The sequence below is a fragment of the Anomaloglossus baeobatrachus genome, chromosome 4, assembly GCF_048569485.1.
Source record: "Anomaloglossus baeobatrachus isolate aAnoBae1 chromosome 4, aAnoBae1.hap1, whole genome shotgun sequence".
Classification (NCBI taxonomy): Eukaryota; Metazoa; Chordata; class Amphibia; order Anura; family Aromobatidae; genus Anomaloglossus; species Anomaloglossus baeobatrachus.
The window spans coordinates 477,684,340-477,712,309 of NC_134356.1; the positions used below are offsets into that span (position 1 = coordinate 477,684,340).

Consider the following 27,970-nt stretch of genomic DNA (forward strand, 5'->3'; position numbering starts at 1 on the left):
AGCGTTTCATTTCATTTCATTCAAATGTTGACGGATAGTTTATGCTGACACTGATGCACCCTGAGCCTACATTACAGCTTGAATTTCTTTGGAACTTGTTGGGGTTGCTTATTCACCATCCAGACTTTTTTGTGTTGCAACCTTTCATCAATTTTTCTTTTCCGTCCACGTCCAGGCAGATTAGATACAGTGCCATTGGTTGTAATCTTCTTGATTATGTTGCGCACCGTGGACAAAGGAACATCAATATTTCTGGAGATGGACTTGTAGCCTTGACATTATTGATATTTTTCTGCAATTTTGGTTCACAAGTCATCAGACAGTTCTCATCTTTCTGGTCGCCATGCTTAGTGTGGCACAAAAAAGCACACAATGTAAAAAATGAATCAACCACTCTTCATTTAATCTTGTTTCAGGTGTGATTTTCATATTGCCCACACCTGTTAGTTGCCACAGATGAGTTTTAATGAGCATCACATGCTTGAAACAAAGTTGTTTACACATAATTTTGGAAAGGTGCCAACAATTTTGTCTGGCCCATTTTTGGGGATTTGTGTAAAATTATGTCCAATTTGCATTTTTTCCTTTTTTTTGTGTGTGTGTTCTTCCAATAAACACAAAAGAAATAAACATGTAGTGTAGATGACAAAACGTGTAACTTTGATAATTTTCAGGGAGAAATACTTCATTTTCTGGAACAATTTCAAGGATGCCAAAACGTTCAGCCATGACTGTTTATGCCATTGTTTAACTTTTAGGATGAAATGGAAAAAACACTGTTAGCACTCTTTTTCTTTTAAATACATTTTATTCAATAACAACTTGACTCTACAATCTGTTGACATGATAGAATTTTTGGAAAGTACAGCTCATGTGTATTTGTATAAGTAAAATATTTGCATAAATGATCCAGAAGTGGTCAATATTCCGCAAGAACATCGTCTACTTTATTTAATGAGTGGACTCATGAGGAAACCTCCTTTCTGGATATTCCATTAGGTCATATTGACATCCTACAGTGATAGTCCTCATCTATGAGTCACATCTAGGACATCTAGAACGGCTTTTGCAAACTCTGCTTATCTATGGATTACATGATCATGAAATATAAGGTTGGCTGCAGCTTTCTTCTGTTTTAAAGGCTTCTCCTAATCTACCTTTAACTGAAAAGTTGTCATGGTGAGATAGCTTGAATTTTATACAGTTTCAAATAAGTAGAAAAAATATCTACATACCGACCATCCATGTACTATCAAAATAAGGGGAAGTGTAGCATTGAACGCACAATTTTCCAGGGTTTCAGACTGATAAGTTACAATCGGACACATGTTCCTATCTCTGCCTTCATTGTATAACAAGAACTTGGCTTTTGTGCTATTAATTTCTTTTTTCATTTCTATTGCTTTGCGAAGTCCTTCTCTGTATTCTGTAAAACAATTTGTAAAAATACAACGCTCTAAAAAGTGTAAATGCACAATTTACAATTCTGCAGATAGAATAAACATAAAATATCAACAGTATTATGTCTATAAAGCCAAAAGTGAGCAAGTATGATGGCTGACACGTCTGTCAGTTGCTTATCTCAGAGAAAATAATGCGATTAACAGTTCGAAACCGGACATGCCAAACGACATCTCCCCCGATCATCAGTTGGCTGGCGTGTCCATACACATTAGATTGTCAGCCGAACTCGTTGTTGTCAGCAAGTTTAGTCAACATTAGTCTAATGTGCATATTTCATGTTTTTTATACAGTACATTATTTCTTCATCTTTTTATTGCCCCTTTTTTTATGCAGGACGCAGCCAGGCAGTTTAGTGCTGATTGGCTGAATTGGGGTGTCTGTCCTTATATACTGCTGGGCAGCCCACTTGATGTAATAGTATGGGAATCATTAATAGGCTGTAAGTCGGATACTGTGCATCTCACCTCCTCCATGTTTTGTTAGGTTGTGAGGGGTGATTTAATCAGTTTTTTGCACCTGTGGTGCCCCCACCTTTATCATGGGGGGCCGGCTGTATCTTGCTAGTGCATTGATAAACTGTCCTAGTGTTAGTAAGGCTGTTTTTTCCTGTGAGACATTTTTTTTATTTTTGCTTTTTGTGAACTGCTGATGTATGGGTTTTATAACTAGTGATGGGCGAATCCTCAGATATCTGGGATCGGCGAGTCTAACCGGATTCAAAAAACAAAAATGGTTTGGAACCGGAATTAATTGTGAATATCTGCCTGGATGTTGTTCCCCATTCAAGTCTATGGGAACCCAAATATTGGGCTTTAAAATGGTGGTTGAAAGGGCTAGGGGAATTAGAGCAGGAGTGTTAGGGCTCGTGCGCACGTTGCGTAATTGCATGCATTTATGCTGCGTATTGCACTGCAGCGTAAATGCATGCGTCCTGCGTCCCCTGCACAATCTATGTAGATTGTGCATGATACGTGCGCACATTGCTTTTTGAACGCAGCGATTTGGGTGCTAAAATTTTGACCCAAATCCGTGCGTACAAAAAAGCAGCATGTCAATTAATTTGTGCTCTTTGGATGCTGCTCCCACTCTGTCTATGGTGGGGGCAGCATCCCGAGCGCATGAATTCGGCATTTATTCTGCTGAAACACTACATTCATTATCCATTATTATCCATTATGCAGTGTTTCTGCAGCAATTTGAAGAGCACATGTGCTGTCATATCGCTGCAGAAATTTCAGCAGGTACGTGCGAAGATAGCCTTATACTTACCGAGTCTCCCGCATGGAGGTAACACTACTTCTGGGGCAGCTTACCACCCGAATACATATTCACTGCTTGTGTGACAGCGTGTGTGACTGCTTGCAATTACACGCTGTTTGCATCTTTATAGTGGTGTAAAAATAAATAAGTAAATAAAAAAATAGATGTAAAAATAAATACGGTAACTAAAACAGATTGGCTTAATGTCCCCCCATATTATGATAACAAGCACAGATAAAGCATATGCCTACAGGCTGCAGACCTCAGCCGTCTGCTTATCTTGGCTGTGTATCAAAATATGAGGGACTCCATGTGGCTTTTTAATAAAAAAAATAAAATAAATAACTAAACCGTCTTGCGGTCCCCCCCAATTTTGATACCCACCCATGATAAAGCCGGGAGCTGGTATTGTCAGGTTGGGGAAACCCATGATTACTCTGCTCCCCCGAGACTAAAAGTAGGAGCCTGCAGCCGCACAGAACATGACCGCATGCTGTGGTATCAGGCATAGACTGACTAAGCTGCAGCTATGAGCAAATTTGGTACAGAAATCTGATGCTGACATTTCAGCACCAAATTAGCATCTCCAGGCAGAAAACTGCACTGAAACAGCATCAAAACTGTTTTTGTGCGTTTTGTTTGCCAAGAGATGTAGATTTGGTGGTAAAATTTATAAACCATATTCCTGCACCAAATCTGCATTTGCTGTCAAAAAAATTACATCAAAACCGCATCGTGTGTTGATGCATTTTTTCGCCAGAAGATGCAGGTTTGGTGTAGGAATATGGTGTATAAATTTCAGCAACAAAGCTGCATCTCTTGGCAAACCCCCCCCACTTTTTTCTGCCAGGAGGTGCAGGTCTGTAAACTCAGTTCACATGAAATTAAATCACTGAGTTCGATAAGGTCACCAGAGGTCAGTTTAGCTGCCTGAAACCACAGCGTGGCGAATATGTTCTGTGCCCATGCTCTGTGACTTCAGTATGTATCAGAGACAGAATTGTTGTGGCATGTCGTGTGAAGTACGTCTGAACTGGGTGTTTGGGGTTAATAAATTGGTGAAAAAGGGTGTTTTTCAAAGAAAGGATTTTTTTGGTGTTTCTGTTTATTTCTTTTCACTTACAGATTAGTAATGGGGGGGTCTCATAGATGCCTCCCATTACTAATCTAGGGCTTAGTGGCAGCTGTGAGCTGTCATTAACCCCTTATATTACCCCGATTGTCACCACACCAGGACAACCAGGATAAATTGGGTAAAGTGTCGGGATTGCCGCATCTAATGGATGCGATAATTCTGGGCGGCTACAGGCTGCTATTTTTAGGCTGGTGGGAGCCAAATAACCATGGGGCTCCCCAGCCTGAGAATTACCAGTCCCCAGCTGTTGACTTTATCATGGCTGGATATAAAAAATGGGAGGGACCACATGCCATTTTGTATTTTTATTTATTTTTAAAAAAGAAGCATGGAGTCCCTCTTATTTTGATACATAGCCAAGATAAGCACATGACTGGGAGCTGCAGCCTATAGCCAAATGATTTATCTATGCTGGGTATCATAAAATGGGAGACCATACGCCAATTTTGTTTAGTCTTTTATTTTTACACCCCTATAGAGATGCAGACAGTGTGTGTGATTCCAAGCACTCAAACACGTTGTGACGCAGGATGGGGGCGCAGTCTGACTGCGAACACTCAAAGATGCAGAGACTGCCGGTGGGTGTAGGAAGCAGTGAATATGTATGAGGGTAATGAGCAGCCCCGGAAATAGTGTTACCACCACACCGGAGACGCGGTAAGTGTAACGCTCCTACTGATCCCTATTTTCTTTCTTTTTCTTTAATTTTCTGTTTAAATTATCCTGGTGGTCGAATCTGGATAGTTACATGGAGTTAATAGAGAACTCAGTGTTCGGGGTCGGTGCATGGATACTAGGTATCTGGTACGGTTCCTGGATTTTACAGTCTGGGTACGCCCATCACTAGCCATAACCATTTGAAAATCAATTATTGCTCTCCTATTTTTAATGAGATGCTATTACTATTGACATTTTGACACTTAGGTAGAAGAGAAAACAATGGGCAAGAATGATCGATAAAATAGGGTAGTATAGATAAAAGATATGAATATAATTGTGTAATCTCACATTAGATATTAATACATACAAAAACTGAAAAGAAAGACTGGTTTTGCCATACACATGAGCTTGACATTTTTATTTCACATGCAAGGTAATGCTCAGTAATAACAGCAACAAGTTTCGCTAGTGTACTTGAAAGGAAATAAACACACAGCACTTATCAACAACCATTGGAGACAAGCATTGAGAGTGTATTTCTATTTGCTTCAAGTATAAGACATAAGCAGCATGTACATTATTTTTCCCTTTTTGACAGTTCTAGACAATTTCTAACATGAAAGACTGTTCATATCACGTTTCTCCGTTATCAGAGATGTCAATGGTATGAATGGATACAAATGTACACATTTTCATAATGATGGCCTCTAAGCAGAGTCAGTAATATTGACAAAAATAAACGGAATGTTTCATAAATGAGCAAATTAAAATTGTGTTGACTTTTATGAAATTTACAGGTCCAGATGAATTAGAACAATTTGTGCAAATTGTCAAAAAAACACTGTTGCCTTTTTATACTTTGCAGAAGATTGCATCAGTCAGAGAAGTCTGTTATGACCTCAGGTACACCCACATACCTTGCAGCCATCACATCCAAGGCGGATTATAATGAGGGTAATCTCGGCCACTGCCGAGGTGGAGCCCATGGCCAGACTGCCCTCATTAAAATGTTTTGTGCAGCAACACATACTCCCCTCCATCCCATTCCCCTGGCACAGATCTCCAGAGCAGGGAGATTTCCTGGAACTGCACTGTTGACAATGCAGATTGGCAGCGCAGCTCCAGGGAAGCTCCTGTCACCAGCATGATGACCTATACGAGGCTTTGTGGAGGCTCACATTCTATTTAGGAGGCTATGTGGGTTTCTTGTTGCGTATAAGGGCATTTGTGGGCTCATTCTATATACACACACATGAGCAAAAGGGTAACAATGTTTTGAACTTATGACTTTCAGGTTCCATATCTCACCATACACTACAGTTTCGAATTTCATTTTATAGACAATCATCTTGGCTATCTGATACAGAAATTTGGCTTACAACTATTTAGCATATTATTAGTTATGCAGATTTTTGTCATGTCACTGCATTATTATTGTTTTGCTCCTAAAAATCTAAAATTAAAATTTTTATTATTTTGTTAGTATTTTGTAAATCCACCTTTGGCTTTCAACACTGTCTGAATTCTTCTGGCCATACTCTAGATCAGAGTCAAGCATGTTATGATCGAAATCTGATCCCAGGTCTTTTCTACATGTTCCCAATATTGGTCCATAATGGTCGACTCACTTGGGTATATATACAGCTTTTTCTTCAACTCTACCCACAAGTGTTCTATTCGGTTGATGTCTGGGGACTGTGGGAGCGAATCCAGCACCTCTACTTCATTATCATTGAATCACTTCTTCGCCAATCTCAACGTATGCTTTGGATTATTATTCTGCTGGAACACTATTTCATCCTTTTTATACCCATAATACTCAAGTGTACAAACTAACTCGTCTTGTAGGATACTCCGTTATAGCTCAAACAATGAAAAAAGAAAAACTGAACAATGGTCAATTATATGAAAATTGATAATTTAATTTAGTAGAGTAAATAATCAAGTGGTGACAACAGAACAGAGCGACATCCACACATGATAAAATAAAAAAATAAAGCACAACCTGAGAAGTAAATATATATTGTGGCTAAAAGTGTTTATTGCAAATGACCAAAGGTGAGTATGTAACAAGATAATATCTAATGCTTTATTAAATAACTAATGTGCTTATGCATGAAATTGCTATACTAATAGCAAAACGGCATAGATGTGGCTCAAGAACAAAACCTGCTTGTAAAGATGTAACATGATCTCATGCTATTATATAGGCACAAGACAAACAGAGGACATCGATAATAATAGGAAAAATAGTAAATGCAGAAATAGCATTGGTGTTGCCTAAAGTACACACTGCAATAAAGTGCATGAATAAATGCCAAGGAAATTTGAGCTGAAAAAAAGGAAAACATTTAATAGTACAAGCATCAACTTCCCACCAAAGATGGTAGGGGATATCTGTCTGACCCAATGCTGGAGGGGGTAGGGTAAGGCCCTACAGAATTTATCAGCCATTATGCGGTCCACTACAGCAGGGGGGAACAGTACCTCAGGCTGTAACCACTTCTGTATCCGGTGCACTAAATCATAATAGTCAAACCTCCATGACTTGGAAGGATCAAGTTCCCACTGATGCACCCGTGGGACACACCAACATATTTACGTCAATTCGTGCCAGGACCTCACTCTTGACAATTGTGTTTTTCGGCTTGCTCAGCTGGTAAGTCGAAATAGGCTGGCTGGGGTCCTGACGTTAGAGACTTCCACTCATTGAACGCGGGTTAAATGCCCTCAAACACGGCAAGGTAGATCCTGACATAATCTGATGGTTCCATTTTTAGATTTGCCGAATTAATCGCTTTACGGACATTATGGACCACATGAGGAGTTCCTGCTGTCTGTAGCGCCATCACGTGCTGTACCAGCAGCTGGTTGGTATTCAGCTGTTGCTAGTTAAATATTTGTTGCTGCCAGTCGACCTCCATGAACGCTTTTACCACAGCCTCCAACTCTGCAGATTTCCTCATCTGGGTTTGTGATAATCCCTTTACTCAGGATTAGAGCTAATCGAACGCCCAAAAATCCGGGACCAGCGGATCACTGCCAGATTTTAAAAAGAGTCCTATCCGCTCCGGAATCTGGTGCCCATATAAATCAATGGGGACCGGAATCCGGAGATTAAAAACGTTTGTAGAGGGGATAGAGGGGTAGGAACGAGCGCGGTGTACTCACCGAGGTGCTGTCATGGTGGCACACTTCTTCCGGGTCACGCTATTCCCTTCCGGAGCCGACAATTTAATATTCATTGTTTTGCCCGCCCACCGGTGCGTGTAATTGGTTGCAACTAGACGCGCCCCCATCCTGAGTGTCAGTGTGTCAGCTGACTGCAACCAATCACAGGCACCAGGATGGCCAGCGCGCAGGGAAAGCAGTGCAAGTGTGTGCGGGTCAGTATCGTGGTAAAAAATAAACAATCGGCAGCACAGATACAGCCCCCAGCTGCAGCCCCAGCTGTCGGGCTTTTTCTTTGCTGTGTATCCAGTCACACGTGCGAGGCTTTGCCGTGTGATTCCATGGCAGACTCGCGCGAGTCCCTCGCATGTGTGAGTCCGGTCTAAGAGAAACCGCATGCAGCTTTTTTTTTAATTTAAATAAATAATTGAAAAAAACCCGACGTGTGGTTCCCCCTAATATTCATCCCCAGCCATGATAACGCCAACTGGGGGCTGGTGTTCCAGCCCGCAGACACCCAGTATTGCCGCATCTATTAGATGTGACAATCCCGGTGCAATACCGGCTGTTCCCGGTGGTGTGATGCAGTGCCAATTGGGGCAATGAGAAGTTAATAGCAGCATACAGCTTCTACTAAACCCTAGGTTTGTGATGGCACAGGCGTCTATCAGATACCTGCATCACAAACCTGTAAATGAATGTGAATAAACACAGACACAGAGAAAAATCTTTTATTTGTAATAAAATACAAACACCCCCTCCTTCACCACTTTATTAACCCCCAACACAGCCCTCCAGGTCCGACATAATCCACAAGAGGTACCATGCTGCTAAAGCTCTGCTACATCTGCATATCACAGGGAGAGGCCATAGAGCAAGACTGCTCTCTGGGAGCTCCAGAGAATGAAGGGGCTGCACAATGAGCGGTGACTTCACTCAGGTCATTTGCGGTCACAGCTGGAAGTTCCCACAGTCCATCACATGTGATCGCAGGTAACCTGACCTCAGATGAAGGTCACTGAGTTCACAGACCTGCATCTCTTAGCAGAAAAATCGCAGTTTTTTTGGCCAAGAGATACAGATTTTGTGCTGAAATGTTTACACCATATTCCTGCATCCAATCTACACCTCCTGGCAAAAAAACACAGTGATTTGAAGCATTTTTTGCCGCGTTTTTTTGCCACGTTTTTGCCGCGTTTTTTTCCTCTATTTTTGCCGCAGTTTTTAGCCAGGAGGTGCACATTTGGTGCTGAAATAGTCTGCACCAGATTTCAGCACCAAATTTCCACCTGCTGGCAGAATTTTTTTTTTTTGGGCCAAGGGATGCAAATTTGGTGCTGACATTTTTACACCATATTCCTGCATCCAATCTACACCTCCTGGCAAAAAACGCGGTGTTTTGACACTTTTTTTTTGCCGCGGTTTTTGCCACGGTTTATTGCCATGGTTATTTTTCCGCGATTTTTGCCACGTTTTTTTGCCAGGATGTGCACATTTGGTGCTGAAATTGTCTGCACCAGACTTCAGCACCAAATTTGCAATTTTTGTTTTACTAGGAGGCATAGATTGGGTGCCATAATATGGTGCAAAAATGTAATAATCACCAAATTTATATCCCTTGGTCAAAAAAATTAAAAAGAAACAAAAAAAGGTTAGATGCTGTTTTTGTGCCCCAGCCCTGTGCTTATCTTGGCTGTGTACCAAAAGAGGAACCTCATGTGGCTTTTCTTTTGTTAAATAATTAAAAAAAACAAAAACGACGTGCAGTCCCCCCCAATTTTCATCCCCAGCCATGATAACGCCGACTGGGGGCTGGTATATTCTCAGCCCGCAGCCGCCCGGTATTGCGGCATCTATTAGATGTGACAATCCCAGTGCATTACCGGCTCTTACCGGTGGCTTGATGCGGTGCCAATCGGGGTAATAGCAGGGGATAATAGCAGCGCACAGCTGCTACTAAATCCTAGGTTTGTGATGGCACAGGTGTCTATGAGATACCTGCATCACAAACCTGTAAGTAAATGTAAATAAACACAGACACAGAGAAAAATCCTTTATTTGAAATAAAGTACAAAACGCACCCTCCTTCACCAATTTATTAACCCCCAACACCCGCAGCTCTGGCGTAATTCACAGGACGTCCCATGATGTAATATCCAGCTCTGCTTCATCTCAGAGCGAGCAGCCATAGAGCACGACTACCAGCTCTAAGTGCAGCCTATTACTGAGCCGCGATAAGCGATGACTGCAGGCAGAGCTGTCACAGGCTGGGGGCGCGTCGGCCTGGAACCAATCACAGATGAGGATGGCCATGGGTGGGGAAAACACTGAAAGCTGTGTGTATGCGATGGACAGTACAGGAAGTGAATGCGTGACCCGGAAGCAGTGTGCCGCCATGACACCGAGTCTCGATAAGTATGAAACTCTCATTTATTTCTTGTTTTGTTTATTTTTATTAATTGCCGAATCCAGATCATGCACCCGGAATCCCGCGCCCGGGTCCAGCACACATATAGCGCTGAAACCGCGTGGATCCAGACTTTTACAGTCTGGATCCGCTCAGCCCTAGTCAGGATATATATTGGCACCCAGCCAGAAGCGCAAAAAAAAAGCGTTGTCCTCACTGCATTTGCCGCTTCAAGCCACCAAATGTAGGGTATCAGGCATGGTTGGCAATGGCAGGGACACAGTAAAGAGGCACACATAGGTTCTCAGTCCCAAACTCAGTATTTTATACACAGTGGTAGCAAGCAGAAACCCCCCCACAGTTTTACTTCCGACAGGTATGCAAAGCAAAAGTCCAGTTTGTCAAACAGCATAGCATAGGTGCCAGATGTGCCACATCCATTCAGGTATGTTACTCACACAGAACCTGCTTCAGCTTTTCAGCCGAAAAACCCACCCAGTGAGAAGTTCTGGCTGCATATTTATGCTGTCCTAATCCTGTAGCTGTGCAATTGTGGCGCTGCCCCTAAAAAACCGAATAGCAGAAAAGCTCTAGGCCTGAGTTTGACCCCTTCCCTCACCAGTGGAAAAGGCAGTATCTAGGAGGAATATATCTCCCATCTACCATCATACCCTTTATTGCATCACACATAACAGATAATACAGCCCACAGTCCATTTGGCATTTACCAGATATGCCTGATGGTCAGTCCAGCCCTGGTCATCTTTGTGAAGCAAGAAGAAAATAAATGGCAGGATTGCTTTCTAATTACTGATAAATACTTTCAATTGCTTTTTGTACTTTTTCTTCATGTGTTGAATACTTTTTCCCTGCTTCATTTCTCTTTATTACACATTACTAAATTTATGGACATACAGTTTGAGTTTTTTTAATATCGATTGGATGGGCTGTTACTGACATCTGGTGAGTAATGTCAATAGCACCTTTAGAAATATATTTACTTAGAAAACTGGTGACTTGTTAAATATGTATTTCATCCTGTGTATGGTCTGCAGAGCAGTGGTCTATAACTGATATTACCATTATATGGTCACTGTGTGGTAGTAATATCAGTACTAGTACAGTCATTTTGGTTAAAATGGTTTTCCAAACTTGAGGTTGAAGTCTATGTGACTGCACACTTCTGAGTCCTCATGGTGTGCGGTCTGAGGATTCTCTGATGCTAGGAGTGGGCAGTCATGTGACCACAAGTATTTGATTTGTATACATGCGGCAATGTGCCAAATAGACACGCGTGGATTTTCTCAATGCAATTGAATTGAGAAAGGCCAAGCTCTCTAGTCATATTGTGGCTGGGAGTGGGGAAATCACACACTTAGGTCACAAGACTGCCCGCTCCTGAAACTGCAGAATACTTAGTGCGCTTTGTGAGGATCCAGAAGTCTGCAGTCGCATATACAGTGCCTTGCGAAAGTTTTCGGCCCCCTTGAATTTTTCAACCTTTTCCCACATTTCAGGCTTTAAACATAAAGATAAGAAAATCTAATTTTATGGTGAAGAATCATCAACAAGTGGGACACAATTGTGAAGTTGAAAAACATTTATTGCTTATTTTAAACCTTTGTAAAAAATAAATAACTGAAAAGTGGGGCGTGCAATATTATTCGTCCTCTTAACTTTCAGTGCAGCAAACTCACTCCAGAAGTTCATTGAGGATCTCTGAATGATCCAATGTTGTCCTAAATGACTGATGATGATGATAAATATAAGCCACCTGTGTGTAATCTAGTCTCCATATAAATGCACCTGCTCTGTGATAGTCTCAGTGTTCTGTTTAAAGCACAGATAGCATCATGAAGACCAAGGAACACAACAGGCAGGTCCGTGATACTGTTGTGGAGAAGTTTAAAGCTTGATTTGCTTACAAAAAGATTTACAGAACATTAAACATCCCAAGAAGCACTGTACAAGTGATCATATAGAAATGAAAGTAGTATCATACCACTGCATATCTAGCAAGACCCGGCCGTCCATCCAAACTTTCATCTCAAACAAGGAGAAGACTGATCAGAGATTCAGCCAAGAGGCCCATGATCACTCTGGATGAACTGCAGAGATCTACAGCTGAGGTGGGAGAGTCTGTCCATAGGACAACAATCAGTCGTACACTGCACAGATCTAGATTTATTCAGTGCAGTACAGACATGGCATAGTCGTGGTTAACGCGTTTCTGGCTTAACGCCCTTAATCATAACATGATATGATTAAGGGCGTTAAGCCAGAAACGCGTTAACCACGACTATGCCATGTCTGTACTGCACTGAATAAATCACCTGGTCACTCAGCTGGATCGCTTTCCTTCATTTTCTCATTCTTGAAGAAAACCTGTTGGAGTCTGCAAAAGACCTGAGACTGGGACGGAGATTTGTCTTTCAACAAGACAATGATCCCAAACATAAAGCAAAATCTACAATGGAAGGGCTCACAAATAAACGTATCCAGGTGTTATAATGGCCAAGTCAAAGTCCAGACCTAAATCCAATCGAGAATCTGTGGAAGCAGCTGACAGCTGCTGTTCACAAACGCTCTCCATCCAACCTCACTGAGCTCAAGCTGTTTGCAAAGGAAGAATGGGCAATAATTTTAGTCTCTCGATGTGCAAAACTGATAGAGACATACCCCAAGCGACTTGCAGCTGTAATCGCAGCAAAAGGTGGTGCTACAAAGTATTAACTTAAAGGGGACGAATAATATTGCACGCCCCACTTTTCAGTTATTTATTTTTTTATAAAAGTTTAAAATAAGCAATAAATATCGTTCACCTTCACAATTGTGTCCCACTTGTTGTTGATTCTTCACTATAAATTTTTTTTTTTATCTTTGTGTTTGAAGCCTGAAATATGGGAAAAGGTTGAAAAATTCAAGGGGGCTGAATACTTTTGCCTGGCACTGTACTTTAAATTTAAGCTTGGATAACCCAATTAATGATCAGTGTGGTGGCATTATCAATACAGTATATGTTGATAATACTTGGTTATGATTTGATGGTATTTGTAATAATGCCATATTATTATTGCAGTATTATTATTATAGAATCTTACTTTGCATTATTATTACCAATTTTGGTCTTCTAGTAAATCTTGCTTTCCTCCAGGCTGGGTAATATTAATGATAGCTTTAACCATCTCGGGTGGGAACAGCATGGCATGTGTGCGTTCAAATCTCAATGCTGAATTTCCATCCCAGTTCGTCCTTGGAGCAGAGGTGACCTCAGTGATCTTGCCACATCAGCAACCAGTGGCTGCATGGGTCACATAATGCCTTGAAACAGCATCACTGGACCAAAAGAACAGAGTCTAACTGATATGGTGCTACTTTATAGCATTCTAAACTGAAAAAAATGTATATTTTCTAAACCAGACCACTTCTGCAAAGCTCAGCAACTCTCTATTTTTTGTAATGAAAATGTATAGGATTGAGTGTGAAATCATGCAGGAGTGACAAACACAATACAGTGTGTCCATCCATATCCTGTCCATCGCCATTAACTTGAGAACGGTGGCAGCTATAGGCATAGAAGTGGTGTCTAGGTATAGTAAAGTAGCCATGTGCTACGCAATGAAACCACCTATAGCGCCACCTGGTGGAAAACAACGGAGATAGAATTTTTATCTAAAAACGGAATGAGATAGAGAAAAAAGTGAATTACAAAGTTGTAGGGCATCATCAATTCAATATGAATCGACACCTTGCATACAGAAATGCTATGATTAGAACGTGTAAAACTCAAAAGGCTGCGGACGTGAAGCGATACCTCATGGAGACCTTCCTACAAGTCATTGAGTATGGTGGCTGTGTGGAGTGGCCTACACGCTCGCCTGACCTGCCCCATTGGACTTCTTTTTGTGAGGTCACATCAAACAGCAGGTGTATACGACCCCTCCACCAACATTGCAGGACCTTCGACAACATATCACAGATGCTTGTGCAAACGTGTCACCTACCATATTGCACAATGTGCAGCAAAATACAGTATGCTGTCCAGAGTCCAGATGTGCATTGCAGCTGACGGTGGCCACTTTGAGCATCAAAGTTAAATGAGCGCCATATGCGTGACCAGCATTCAATGTTTTGGGGGGGTCATGGGTTTTATATCATAGCATTTCTGTATGCAAGGTGTTGTTTGGTATTGAATTGATGATCCCCTATAACTTTGTAATTCAATTTTTTCCGTTTTCGAGATAAAAATGCTAACTCGGTTGTTTTCCACCAGGTGGCGCTATAGGAGGTTTCATTGCGTAGCGCATGGCTACTTTACTATACCTAGACACCACTTCTATGCCTATAGCTGCTGCTGTTCTCAAGTTAATGGTGGTGAACAGGATATGGATGGACACACTGTATATGCAATATTATTCACATTACGTGACTAATAAAATATATTCTTGTAAGTGACGCCCTTTCAGGTAATCATTCACTTTTGTTTTCATAAACACATACATATTTCTCTATCAGTAAAATATTGCCTCCTATGTAGTGCGCATGATGAATTCCTTACTATGACTTGTTAATTAAGATTTGCTTGATATTGCGAGAACACATAATGTACATTAATAATTAAGGTTAATTGCTTTGTGCTATAGCTCTGTTTGTTAATCACACGGAAGCAAATTCATACATTAAGTGATCACCCTTCTGTCTGTTTATTTATGGGTTAACAATGCTAAGAGCGTATTATTAATGTATAAAGATAAAGTCATTTCATGCAGGACACACACGCGCTTCTGGCGTCGCCCTGACCAGTCTTATTTCCTTTGTAGTCAGTTCTGTAGCGAGTACCTGCTATATAAGTCATAACTACACAGTGCATTACTATTCATCATACATTACATTCATGTTTAATATAAGAGAAAGATGTTCCCCTTAGTATAATTGTAGAATTGGCATGCATGCTGCATAATAATGTTGGAGAAGCTTAAGTGGCATTTTTTTATTTTTTTTTTAAAAACAGATAAAGTTTATTAAGGAATTGAATGAGATAACTTTAATCACTTTACCACTAGGATTGGTCTGTATACAAAGAAGAAAATACTAAAAGTATATCCACGTATAATATACAGTATACAGAAGGTTTGTACAATGAGCGTGTATCTGTCTTAAATATAATTCTAACAATAATAATACTTTTGGCACTATCATCACTTTAATTAAACAGATGCCAACAATGACTGACAGAGGCAACTTCTCCCATCAGCTCAATTTAGCTTCTATAAAGGAGAATAAAGGGCAATATTTAGGGTATAAACATCTTCTAGATTTCTAGATACCTGAACTTCCAAATATGAAAATTGGATGACGTATTTCAAAGGTTGAAGGCAGGCCTGCCTGGAGGTTGATGTCAAGTCTACAGGGAGGACCCAGTTGATTTTTCAGCTCGATTAGAGGCTGTACTCATCGATCATATTCAATTTTGTTGGTAGGAAAAAGCTTGCCATCTTGCAGATTAATCATCTGTCATGTATTAAACCCCTAATAAATCATGGAAAGTTTGGGGCAGAATGGATAAGGACTGGCACAGTTTCCATTGCAATGGTATATAGCAAGGGACAACCTTGTTGGGTACTTCGGAATAAGGGAAAGCAATCACATATAGCTATTCACCTGTATGCGTTCCATTGGATCCTTTACTTTGCCATTTGGATTTCTTTAAATTAGGAGCTTCGATTTCTTCTTGCTCTATAGTAATTTGCTCAGTTGCTTCTGGAGAACTCTATTTTTTGGCAAGCTTTTCTTTACTAATTTAATAAACACTGACCCAAAGCAAATCCAGTGCATGGTCCTCCAGAGAAAAGACCACTCCACAAAGTCGAAGGCTATATTGTCATCTAGTGAGACTATAATACATCCTTCCCCATTATCATAGACAGTCTGAAGGCCCTTAAATAAACAATAGATGTTGAGGACTGTTGTTTTCCTGGAATGAAACCAGTTTGGTCACCATGTATATAGGCCCTTTACACACTGCAACATCGCTAGTGATATCGCTGTAACACCGGTTTTGTGACGTAATAGCTACCTCCCCAGCGACATTTCAGTGTGTGACATGCATCAGTGACCTGGCCCCCGCTGTGAGGTCGCTGATCGCTACAAATCTTTCAGGACCATTTTTCGGTCCTTTGTTTCCCGCTGCGCAGCATGCATCGGTGTGTTTGACACCGTTACAACGACATCGTTAGCGACTTAGAACCCAGCATGCTATGGTGTCCCCTGCTGTGTGACACGTCCCCAACGACCAGCGAGGTCATTCTGCAGGTCCGTATCGCTGCTGCATTGTTGGTCAGATCTGCCTGTTTGACAGCTCACCAGCGACTTTTCAGCAATCCCGGCCAAGTTGGGATCGCTGGTGAGATCGCTAGAAAGTCTCAGTGTGTAAAGGGGCCTTAACTTGTAAAATGCATGAACAAAGAGGATTTGGTAAGATTTTGGCTTAAATTTTGGCATTATTGCAGCAATGATACTATACATGCCTCCAGAATTGAAGAAGGCAGCAAGCTTGCTTCAGAGGCCTCCTGAAAGTATTTTAGGACTGGAGACAAACATAGCACATGCTGTTTATAGAACTCTCCAAGAAGACTGTCAGAACCTGGTAACTTGGCATTTTAGAGATGTGCAATAACAGATTTTATTTTTTCGCTTAATTATGGGCTGGTCCAGGAGGTCTTTTACCTCCTGATTTAGGGAAGGAAGATGTACATAAGCTAAATATTCCTCCATCTCCAGTTCTGATTTTATAGTATAGACGGCATATAAGGATTTATAAAAGTAACAATTCTGACCAAACAAGACAAGAGGTCTTCCATTCGCCCTCAGTGCAGTGGATAAAATGGGGGCTCAGGAGACCAATTTGCCATATCAGCAAGTAATTTACCACATTTGTCCTCATATTCATTCCAAATCTCCAAAGCAACACTGACATTTTTTTTTTTTATAGAGGAGGAAGGTGGAAAAACTCTGTTGGGTGGCCCCTTGGAAAGGTACTCAATAATTACTGTATATCACAGATGCAAGTCTGGTTGTAGGGGACTTCATTTGAGAGATCAGGTCTTTCAAGGGAATTGGTGCCACAGCCAAGGAGCAATTCTTGAAATTAGAGAGATCTAACCACCTATCAAGATGGTTCTGAGATGAGCTTGTATTTCAATTATAGAGAAGAATGTAATTATTTTATCTGACAACAATATGACAGTACCTTATCTTAGAAACAAGTGTTCCAGGCAGCACACAATCCAAGGTGCATGTGTCCGAGGAAATTATTCCACATAAGTATACGGGCGTAAATATTTACGCCTGTATTCTTATGTGGAATAAATTCTAAAAAATTCCAGAAGATTTGTAGTGGCGGTCCTTTGTTCAAGTTAGTATCTTATCTTAATCACTTGAGGGTCACAAAATCTATCTTACTCATAAAAACTGGAAACATTTTCAATCTTGCAGAAATAGGTCTCCTGTTCTTCATCGCATGCTATCAAAAAGGGGCAAAAAAATAATAGGCAGATTTTGTAATTAAACACTAAAGGCCCCGTCACACTAAGCAACATCGCTAGCAACATCGCTGCTAACGAACAACTTTTGTGACGTTGCTAGCGATGTTGCTGTGTGTGACATCCATCAACAACCTGGCCCCTGCTGTGAGGTCGTTGGTTGTTGCTGAATGTCCTGGGCCATTTTTTAGTTGTTGCTGTCCCGCTGTGAAGCACAGATCGCTGTGTGTGACAGCGAGACAGCAACAACTAAATGTGCAGGCAGCAGGAGCCGGCTTCTGCGGAGGCTGGTAACTACAGTAAACATTGGGTAACCAAGAAGCCCTGTCCTTGGTTACCCGATATTTACCTTTGTTACCAGCCTCCGCCGCTCTCACTGTCACTGCCGGCTCCTGCTCTGTGCACATGTAGCTGCAGTACACATCGGGTAATTAACCCGATGTGTGCTGTAACTAGGAGAGCAGGGAGCCAGTGCTCAGTGTGCGCTGCTCCCTGCTCTCTGCACGTGTAGCTCCGTGCGCTGGTAACCAAGGTAAATATCGGGTTGGTTACCCGATATTTACCTTAGTTACCAAGCGCAGCATCTTCCACGCGGCGCTGGGGGCTGGTCACTGGTTGCTGGTGAGCTCACCAGCAACTCGTGTAGCCACGCTCCAGCGATCCCTGCCAGGTCAGGTTGCTGGTGGGATCGCTGGAGCGTCGCAGTGTGACATCTCACCAGCAACCTCCTAGCAACTTACCAGCGATCCCTATCGTTGTTGGGATCGCTGGTAAGTTGCTTAGTGTGACTGGACCTTAAGTGAGGGGGAGTGGGCTGCCAGACAGACAGTAATCAACCACATTTTTTTATCTCTGGGGAATGCTAGTAACAGATCTATTTCCTACCAAACAAAATCGAAATGTACCCGCATTCCTCTCCCTAAAAACAGGGGAATCCCTCTTTAGATTGGATACTCTGCTCCAGAGGTGGGATTTCAGTCTAGCATGTGCTTTTTTTTACCCATTTATTTAAGCCCTGTGATAGTGCGGAAAATACAGTATTGGAGGACACAGTTAAGGTGAAGTCATAGCCCTCTTCTGACCTGGCAGAGCCTGGTTTACTTATCTCTGTGTCCTATGAGAATAGGATGCATGCATCCTCTGGAGGTTACAGATTTATTAAGGTTCATACTCTACATCATGACCTATCAAACCCTGATTGTGCCATGATCAATATGGTTTTAATTGGTCACGATATGACATCATGATGCCATGACCTTTTAAGGACACCGACTCTGGGCACTGTTGGGCTCTCTGTTCGGCTACTTACTCTGGCAGACTTTAGGCTACTTCCTGTGAGCAGATTCTTGGAAGCAGACACCATACATGGCCAAATGTGAGACAAGCAGAACAAGGAGACAGAGGTTGGAGTAAATGGGGAAACCTTTATTGAATGCAGTTGAGAGGCTGTGGTGGCAGCATACAGCATATAGGGGACTAAATGCAACTTTATAAGTGCTGGTCCTCCATATTAGTATTCACAGATGTGAGTGTGACGCCCTGACAAAATCAGGGTGTCACAGAAGACTGCACCCCTCTTCCAGGTGCAGAATTCTCTACTCTTTGGTCTTCCATCACAATCCCCATACTGGTACACAACACCAGCCATCAAAACCCTAGTCCCCCCCCATGACAATAGGGACACACCAGTGGGCAGGGCCAAGAAGATGGTGACGCCCACCTAGGGGTTCTGAGGTGTTATGGGAGGGGATGGTTGACAGGAGAGTTGATAGTTGAGTGGAGGGGGTCGATTGGAGTTGAGGAGATGGTGAACAGGGTAGCCAGGAGTTGGAGCTCCTGGGCTACAAGAAGACTGGTCAAGTGACTAGGTGGCAGTCAGTGTACAGGGCCATAGGCGACGGAGATCCGGTCGCAGGAAACCTTAAGTGGACCGGGGCAGGGTTGTAGCCCGCCGGTGCTGACAGCGGGAATCCGGTCCGGAGCCGTGCACAGACAGGGTACCTGGACCCTTGGGTGAGGAGCAGCTTTAAGCCCCTTTCCAATTAACCAGTCAAGGACAGGATTTCAGGTCTCATCCCACAGGAGGCCCAGATAGAGCGAGACGGAAGCCCAATGAGGGGGATAGGGCTCCGCAATTGCCTGCTAAGATCCCACGGGTCAGTTCTCGCGGGCCACAGCTCCCAAAAGATAGTAACACAGGGAGCGGACTTCCCCATTTCATGCGGAGTAGTTTATACCAAGGACTTAAACATAACGTTCAGGTGGAAGGGCCCCTGTTCTACCGTACCGGGGTGCGGGATCCAAACACACCCTCCAGAGGCTGCTGGCTACTGGTCGTTTGGTTTACCATTTTGTCAAGTTATTTCAGAACTGTGAGTAAACCAGCACCATCCGGTCGAACCCTGCAGACTGCACTCCGTAACACCATCCCGCATGTACCGGGGTCCCGGGACAACACCTCCTCTACCCGTGGAGGGGATAACATCCAACTGCCTCACTCCATCAGCCCCGGGCACCACCTCCAGCGGCAGCGGTGGTGCCACTAAAATCACCGCATACCATGGGTGGCAAACCTCCCCTTTATATATAATTCCCCTTTTGACTTGCGGGCGACAGACGGGTGCCCAGGCCCAGGTCCGGCTTCCCCTCGAGCCATCGCAACGACCCCGGATCCGAGCGTCTCGAGCAGCCCCCTCTCCCTGCCGCGGTCTGTCTCCCTTGCCCGCAACATGTACACTATTAATTTGAAATTGTTACAAAAGGAAAGGAAGAATAGAGGAAAAATAGGTGTGAATTAACTTTCAATGTAAAGAATTATTAAAATTATATATCTTTAATTTAACCCTAGTCCAGACCAAAAAGTAATTATTAACCCCTTCATGACACATGACATACTGGGTACATCATGGATTATGTGATGTTAATCCCCGCCGCTGCCGTAGGCAGTCCGTGGCAATCCGTGCACATATCAGCTGATTTCAACAGCTGATGTGTGGCTGCCAGACGCGAGTGCAATCACGTCCAGCCGTGCCTATTAACCCCCTTACATCTCGCTGTCAAAATCTGAGCAATATGTATCAGCGCGCCGCCATAAGCATAACTTACCCAGCCCCATTGTAAATCACGTGACGTGATTACATGACTTCTGGTGGTTGCCATGGTAGCACAGCGTCTTGTGATGGCTCCTGTAGCTATCATGAGTCACTTTCTCTCACTTCCGGCAGAGGGCAGTGTGTGAGTAAAGCAGCTTTTCTCCAGATCTCAGCTGTGTAGCTGTGATCTGGAGAAATGGAAGAGCAATCAGACTGCTGATTGTTATAGTTCCCTAAGGGGGCTAGTAAAATAAAAAAAAAAATAAAAAAATAAAAAAAACTAAAACTTCAAATCACCGCACATTCGGCCCATTGAAAATTAAAGGGTTAAAAATATAAAAAATATACACATATTTGGCATCACCGCGTTCAGAAACACCTGATCTATCAAAATATAAAATCAGTTAATCAGTTAATCAGTTATTTTTTTGCAGTCAGATGCCGACTAAAATAGAACATTGAGTGAAGCAGCGGAGACTCTAGTCTGCATGAGACAAAGAGTTTTTCAAATTGTATATTTGTGATTGCGTGACAACTGTTCGGAGTCGACAAGCTGTGCTAAATAGCATAATAGTATAATGCACACTGTAAGGATTCAGCATTCTGCACTACTTTACTCAAGGGTGCGCAACCCCTTTAATCTTTAGTATAATGGCACCATTCTGTCACTATGTGGTGGCATTATGTAGCTAAGGCATAATGGTATTATTTAATCTTATATAACAGTATTATTTGTGATTTTGGTCTTGTAGTGAATCTTGATTTTCATTGGCAATAGTTACCCCCCATTGGAGTAATTGGGGGACCCATGGGCTTTTAATTTTAAATTTCATGGGCTTTTAAATTTCAGGGTTGAATTTCAATCCAAGTCCAGCCCCCCTAGTGAAAGGGTTAATATTTTCAGTTCTGCAAATCTCACAAATCATTTTAAAATAAATGTCCCTTTTTAATGTTCCTTTTAACTTACTGTAACATGTCAGTTAAGTATCTATAAACATACCATACAAGACACATTTCTGGGAGAACATTGCTATAGACATTGTTGTTTAATTTACAGGGTTAAATGTTATGCTTTAATTGGCCTGGAAGTAAAGATTTACTTTTTGCTTAATCAATAGTTAATGAAAATGTTTGCTCTCCTTTCCTTCCCAGAAAAATGTGAGCTTGAAATCTTCATTTATTATTCATTTGACTTTCCTGGAAAATATTTCAACTGTCAATAGACTTTGTGCTTTTGTTTAATTCATTGCGGCCTCCCCATGAACAAATAAAATAATGACACAGTAGAAAATACTTGTATAGTATTCACTCTAAATAAATATTTTATATATGCCAGAACAGTCATTAGTTCAATGACTGCATATCATTGGTATTTACATACTTAGCTATCAGATTAGCGCTGCTTCTCAGTACTACTGGAAAGGTCCTTATTCTCCCCACCAGAAAGCCAGGAGACTGAGGGGGGCTCTGGCACCAGTATGGAGGAGCAGCTGGGGTCTGGTAAGTCATGTCTTTTTTGTTGTTAGTTTTTTTATAGCTCTTTCTAAGGCCTATTGTTATTATGTTTAGTAGTATAGGATGATCCCTTCTACTACAATGTAACAGAAACATTACTCCAGTTGTTGACCTGAGTAACATTTCTAGGGAGGTTCATGGAGGCTCAAGCCACTAAGATGGGCCAAATTCATTAAGTGGAGTGTGCACATCTTATTCCAGCAAAGCCTTCACTAAGTGTGGTGTATGACACCACTCTTAAAGGGGACATCCACAACTCGTTACAGTGGTGTCACGCTGTCACTCCCAGGATTGCATACCAGAGTGACGTCACGCGATTGTGCAGTCAATTAGTGACTGCTTCACTCTTCCCGACTTGGGGCAAATCGAATGCATCTGTAGGAAGTGAGGGCTGTTGCTCTCTCTTCCTCTGGATGTACAGTTAGGTCTAGAAATATTTGGACACTAACACAATTTTCGCGAGTTGGGCTCTGCATGCCACCACATTGGATTTGAAATGAAACCTCTACAACAGAATTCAAGTGCACATTGTAACATTTAATTTGAAGGTTTGAACAAAAATATCTGATAGAAATTGTAGGAATTGTACACATTTCTTTACAAACACTCCACATTTTAGGAGGTCAAAAGTAATTGGACAAATAAACCAAAAAAAAAAAAATTTATTTTCAATATTTTGTTGCGAATCCTTTGGAGGCAATCACTGCCTTAAGTCTGGAACCCATGGACATCACCAAACGCTGGGTTTCCTCCTTCTTAATGCTTTGCCAGGCCTTTACAGCCGCAGCCTTCAGGTCTTGCTTGTTTGTGGGTCTTTCCGTCTTAAGTCTGGATTTGAGCAAGTGAAATGCATGCTCAATTGGGTTAAGATCTGGTGATTGACTTGGCCATTGCAGAATGTTCCACTTTTTTGCACTCATGAACTCCTGAGTAGCTTTGGCTGTATGCTTGGGGTCATTGTCCATCTGTACTATGAAGCGCCGTCCGATCAACTTTGCGGCATTTGGCTGAATCTGGGCTGAAAGTATATCCCGGTACACTTCAGAATTCATCCGGCTACTCTTGTCTGCTGTTATGTCATCAATAAACACAAGTGACCCAGTGCCATTGAAAGCCATGCATTCCCATGCCATCACGTTGCCTCCACCATGTTTTACAGAGGATGTGGTGTGCCTTGGATCATGTGCCGTTACCTTTCTTTTCCAAACTTTTTTCTTCCCATCATTCTGGTACAGGTTGATCTTTGTCTCATCTGTCCATAGAATACTTTTCCAGAACTGAGCTGGCTTCATGAGGTGTTTTTCAGCAAATTTAACTCTGGCCTGTCTATTTTTGGAATTGATGAATGGTTTGCATCTAGATGTGAACCCTTTGTATTTACTTTCATGGAGTCTTCTCTTTACTGTTGACTTAAGAGACAGATACACCTACTTCACTGAGAGTGTTCTGGACTTCAGTTGATGTTGTGAACGGGTTCTTCTTCACCAAAGAAAGTATGCGGCGATCATCCACCACTGTTGTCATCCGTGGACGCCCAGGCCATTTTGAGTTCCCAAGCTCACCAGTCAATTCCTTTTTTCTCAGAATGTACCCGACTGTTGATTTTGCTACTCCAAGCATGTCTGCTATCTCTCTGATGGATTTTTTCTTTTTTTTCAGCCTCAGGATGTTCTGCTTCACCTCAATTGAGAGTTCCTTAGACCGCATGTTGTCTGGTCACAGCAACAGCTTCCAAATGCAAAACCACACACCTGTAATCAACCCCAGACCTTTTAACTACTTCATTGATTACAGGTTAACGAGGGAGACGCCTTCAGAGTTAATTGCAGCCCTTAGAGTCCCTTGTCCAATTTCTTTTGGTCCCTTGAAAAAGAGGAGGCTATGCATTACAGAGCTATGATTCCTAAACCCTTTCTCCGATTTGGATGTGAAAACTCTCATATTGCAGCTGGGAGTGTGCACTTTCAGCCCATATTATATATATAATTGTATTTCTGAACATGTTTTTGTAAACAGCTAAAATAACAAAAACGTGTGTCACTGTCCAAATATTTCTGGCCCTGACTGTATGTGTGATGGATGATTGGCCCCTTGGGATAGATGGACGCAACACTATTACCTTATCACAGGAGAGACAGTGCCAACACCACTGGAACGGTGCTGAAACCGGATGTGAGTATGTTATTATTTTAAATGAGGAAAACATACAGATTAACACGGGGTTGTCAAAGTAGTGGACAACACCTTTAATAATTTGACCCCAATGACTCTGGTATAAGGTTTAGTTGCCAGTGTGAAAATTTCCGGACTTTTGACTTTTATTTTTGAATAGATATATTGAGTGACATTGAAAATTGAAAAATAAAATAAATGATCAAACTTGTTAAAATATACGTTTATATTCTAATGACTCATTTTGTTTAGTTTTTCCAATAGCAGGTTAACTCATTTTTTGTTGCTTTATCCTCGCCTTTCAAAAACTTTATATATAGCTGTGTAGTGTTTATTGTCTTGCTGGACAAATTATATTTTTTAATGGTGCTATTTATTATATGATATAATGTATTAAAGAAACATTAGGACTTTTGTGTGGTTGTGGAATTAAAAATTCCTATAATAATAATTTAGTATTATAATTTTTTTGTGATTTTTTTTGGGGGGGCTTAGGTTATTTACAATGTTTACTGGGCATTGAAAAATAACATGTTAACTTTGTGATGCGGGCAGTATAATTTAAGGGGTACACTCAAGTTATGAAATTGGTATAATTAGACAACATGAAGTTAAGCAAATTCGCAATTGATTTACTTTTTCTACCTGTTGAGGTTCTTCATCTTTTATGCTTCATAATTTATGGCTTGTTGCAAAGTAGATCAACCTCCAGAGCCTGATCATAGGTGTAGTACCTATATTCCTGGATGAGGAGGTAACTCCAGATATACCAGTCAGTTCTTTCCAGCCCACTGATTTCTATACAACAGTTAAAAAGCTGCTCCCCTTCCACTTCCTGTCAGTTCCTGACAAAACTGCTGGTATCAGTCCTGCAATATCATTAGTCCCCAGTTCCTACCATCTAGAGTTTTCAAAGCAGATCTCCTATTCATTCCTCACTTGAGCTGTGCGCTTGTTCAACATCACTGTTATTTCTAAGTTCAAATATATGTGAGCAAGGATGGTTGACCTTAGGGAGATCAACATCCACCACTGCGGAGACACCATCACGTGTTTCTCAACGCAGTGATTCTAGAGCAATGCCCCCTGGGAACGGCTGTCTGTGGATGGATACCATGTTTGGCATAGGTGGTCTCCTTGACTGGAGACTGCCCTTCCCGTGGTTGTTCCTTCCCGGTGAAAGACCTGGCTAGTTTCCTGCCAGCGTTGAGAAACATGTGATGGTGTCTCCGCAGGCCTTCTTGCTTTGGATAAGTTCAAATATAGTTATGGCAGTGTAGACTACAAAACAAATCTAAGAAACTGGACTGATACTGTTGTGCTCCTTTCCCTGAAGGCACACTGGTTTCACCCTTAACTAGGACAATCCTCATGTCCCTGAGTGCCTTGGATCTGGGCTTCCTGTTGTTTCTGCCTAAGTTTGTTTCCCCTCAAGATTTTTAATTTGTGCATCCCCCTACTGGATTAAGAGACTTTGTGCCACAATAGGGGTTATACACTATCATGGACTTTGCCAAACCAGCCATTGACTTTACCCCAATCCCATCATGGATTTTGCCCTTCATGGACTGTGTCCTTACCATAAGGAATAATATTGGAGGAGTGGAGATGGATGATCCAATGTTCTATGCCAGATTGAAGAGAATGTTCTATATAGACTTGGATGTGACTTTAAGGACTGTGTAATACTATTGTATGAACTTGAGGATTCTTATCGCTTAGGGCAATGAAGAGCAGAAGTGGGTTCTTGGTGCAAGGAATTTATATAATACACAGGCAACAATATGTACCCACTATATAACACACAGAAACAAAACACAAACATGGTATATGTCGCTGAGCACAGTCCTTACGAATATAGTCCAGAAAATAAGCAGTCCAGGTAACGTAGATCCGAATGAACAAAGTTCGTGGCACAAATCCTCACACCGGTGTGACCGGGAGATAAGTCCCTGGTTTTGGTCCACACGAATAAGGTATCAATTAGTCTTGGCAAAGTTCAATAAGTCCAAACATATCTTTAGCAGAAACAGTAGATACGGGTAAAGTTCTGGAAAGACAGTCACAATATAGTTATTAGTGATGAGCGAGCATGCTTGTCACTACTCGGTACTCGCACGAGTATCACTGTACTCGGGCTGCTCGGCGGGGACCGAGTAATCTCGCGATACTCGTGCTTTACTCGTGGTCTTCATTTCTGCATGTTGGCGCTCTTTTGAGAGCCAGCCCTCATGCAGGGATTGGCTGGCAGACCACTGCAATGCCACAGCCCTGTTAGTTGTGGAATTGCAGTGATTGGCCGGCCTGCACAGCGTCACCGAGCCTTTATATCGGCCGGCGCGCTGTGCTCTGCTCACAGCTATTCTGACAGTGAGTGTAGGGAGAGTGTCGCTGATTCAGGGAAAGCTTTGCGGCCCTTTATAGCTTTTTCAGTTGCAGGGCTGCAAACAGTGTGACCAAAAGTCCTTCTCAGGACTATTCTAGTTGTATACAGGCAGGCAGGGTATAGCCAGGTCGGAGTACAGTAGCAGAGTCCTTCTCAGGACTATTGTTGCTATATACAGGCAGGGTATAGCCAGGTCTGAATACAGGCTAGTGACCAAAAGAGTCCTTGTCAGGACTATTGTAGCAGTATACAGGCAGGCAGGCAGGCAGGGTAGTGGTGACCGTATACCAGCCTTCATATCTGGGGCTGGTGTACACAGTGTAAAACAGTCCAGATAGTGTCTGACTTGTCTGTACTGTAATTGTCGCTCCCCAAAAAAACCTGTTAGTAGGTTATTATTGCGTCCGTGCTTGGTTTTTAAAACCGCACGTGTGTGCCTGTTGGTGGCAGCGTACAGGTGCACTGGTGTGCGTTTACCAAACTATTATATAACGCACAAGTGTAGTGTATAATACACGTCAGTCAGCAGTGGCTGATAGTGTCAGAGTTCTTAATTTTTGCTCCTAAAACCTGTGTTAGGTTATTATTGCGTCCGTGCTTGGTTTTTAAAACCGCACGTGTGTGCCTGTTGGTGGCAGCGTACAGGTGCACTGGTGTGCGTTTACCAAACTATTATATAACGCACAAGTGTAGTGTATAATACACGTCAGTCAGCAGTGGCTGATAGTGTCAGAGTTCTTAATTTTTGCTCCTAAAACCTGTGTTAGGTTATTATTGCGTCCGTGCTTGGTTTTTAAAACCGCACGTGTGTGCCTGTCGGTGGCAGCGTACAGGTGCACTTGTGTGCAATTTCCAGAAACTTTGATATAACGCACAAGTAGTGAATATACACGTCAGCAGTGCACAGCATTGCAAAATGCGCAAGGGCATTGGCAAGGAACAAGGAAGTGGACGTGATGGTGGTGCAGGCAGAGGCCGAGGTCGTGGGCAAGCTCTAATTTCGCCACAACAAAGGGCCACATCTAGTCGCTCGCACGTCCTGTCCCAAATTCTTGGGGACCGCAGCAGTACACCGCTCTTGAACCAAGACCAGTGTCAACAGGTTGTTAGTTGGATAGCGGATAATGCTTCCAGTCAGATTGGCACCACCACAAACACTCTGTCTTCC

The 27,970-nt window shown here is 42.2% G+C and overlaps 1 protein-coding gene across 1 annotated transcript in view; it reads right to left on the reverse strand.

Annotated features, from left to right (window-relative positions):
• LIPC (lipase C, hepatic type) overlaps positions 1-27,970 on the reverse strand; it is a 324,937-nt gene that overhangs the window by 91,653 nt on the left and 205,314 nt on the right. The window contains exon 3 of the mRNA XM_075342733.1: positions 1,236-1,426. Within this exon, the coding sequence (XP_075198848.1) occupies positions 1,236-1,426 (191 nt within the window). The remainder of the gene's footprint in view (positions 1-1,235; positions 1,427-27,970) is intronic.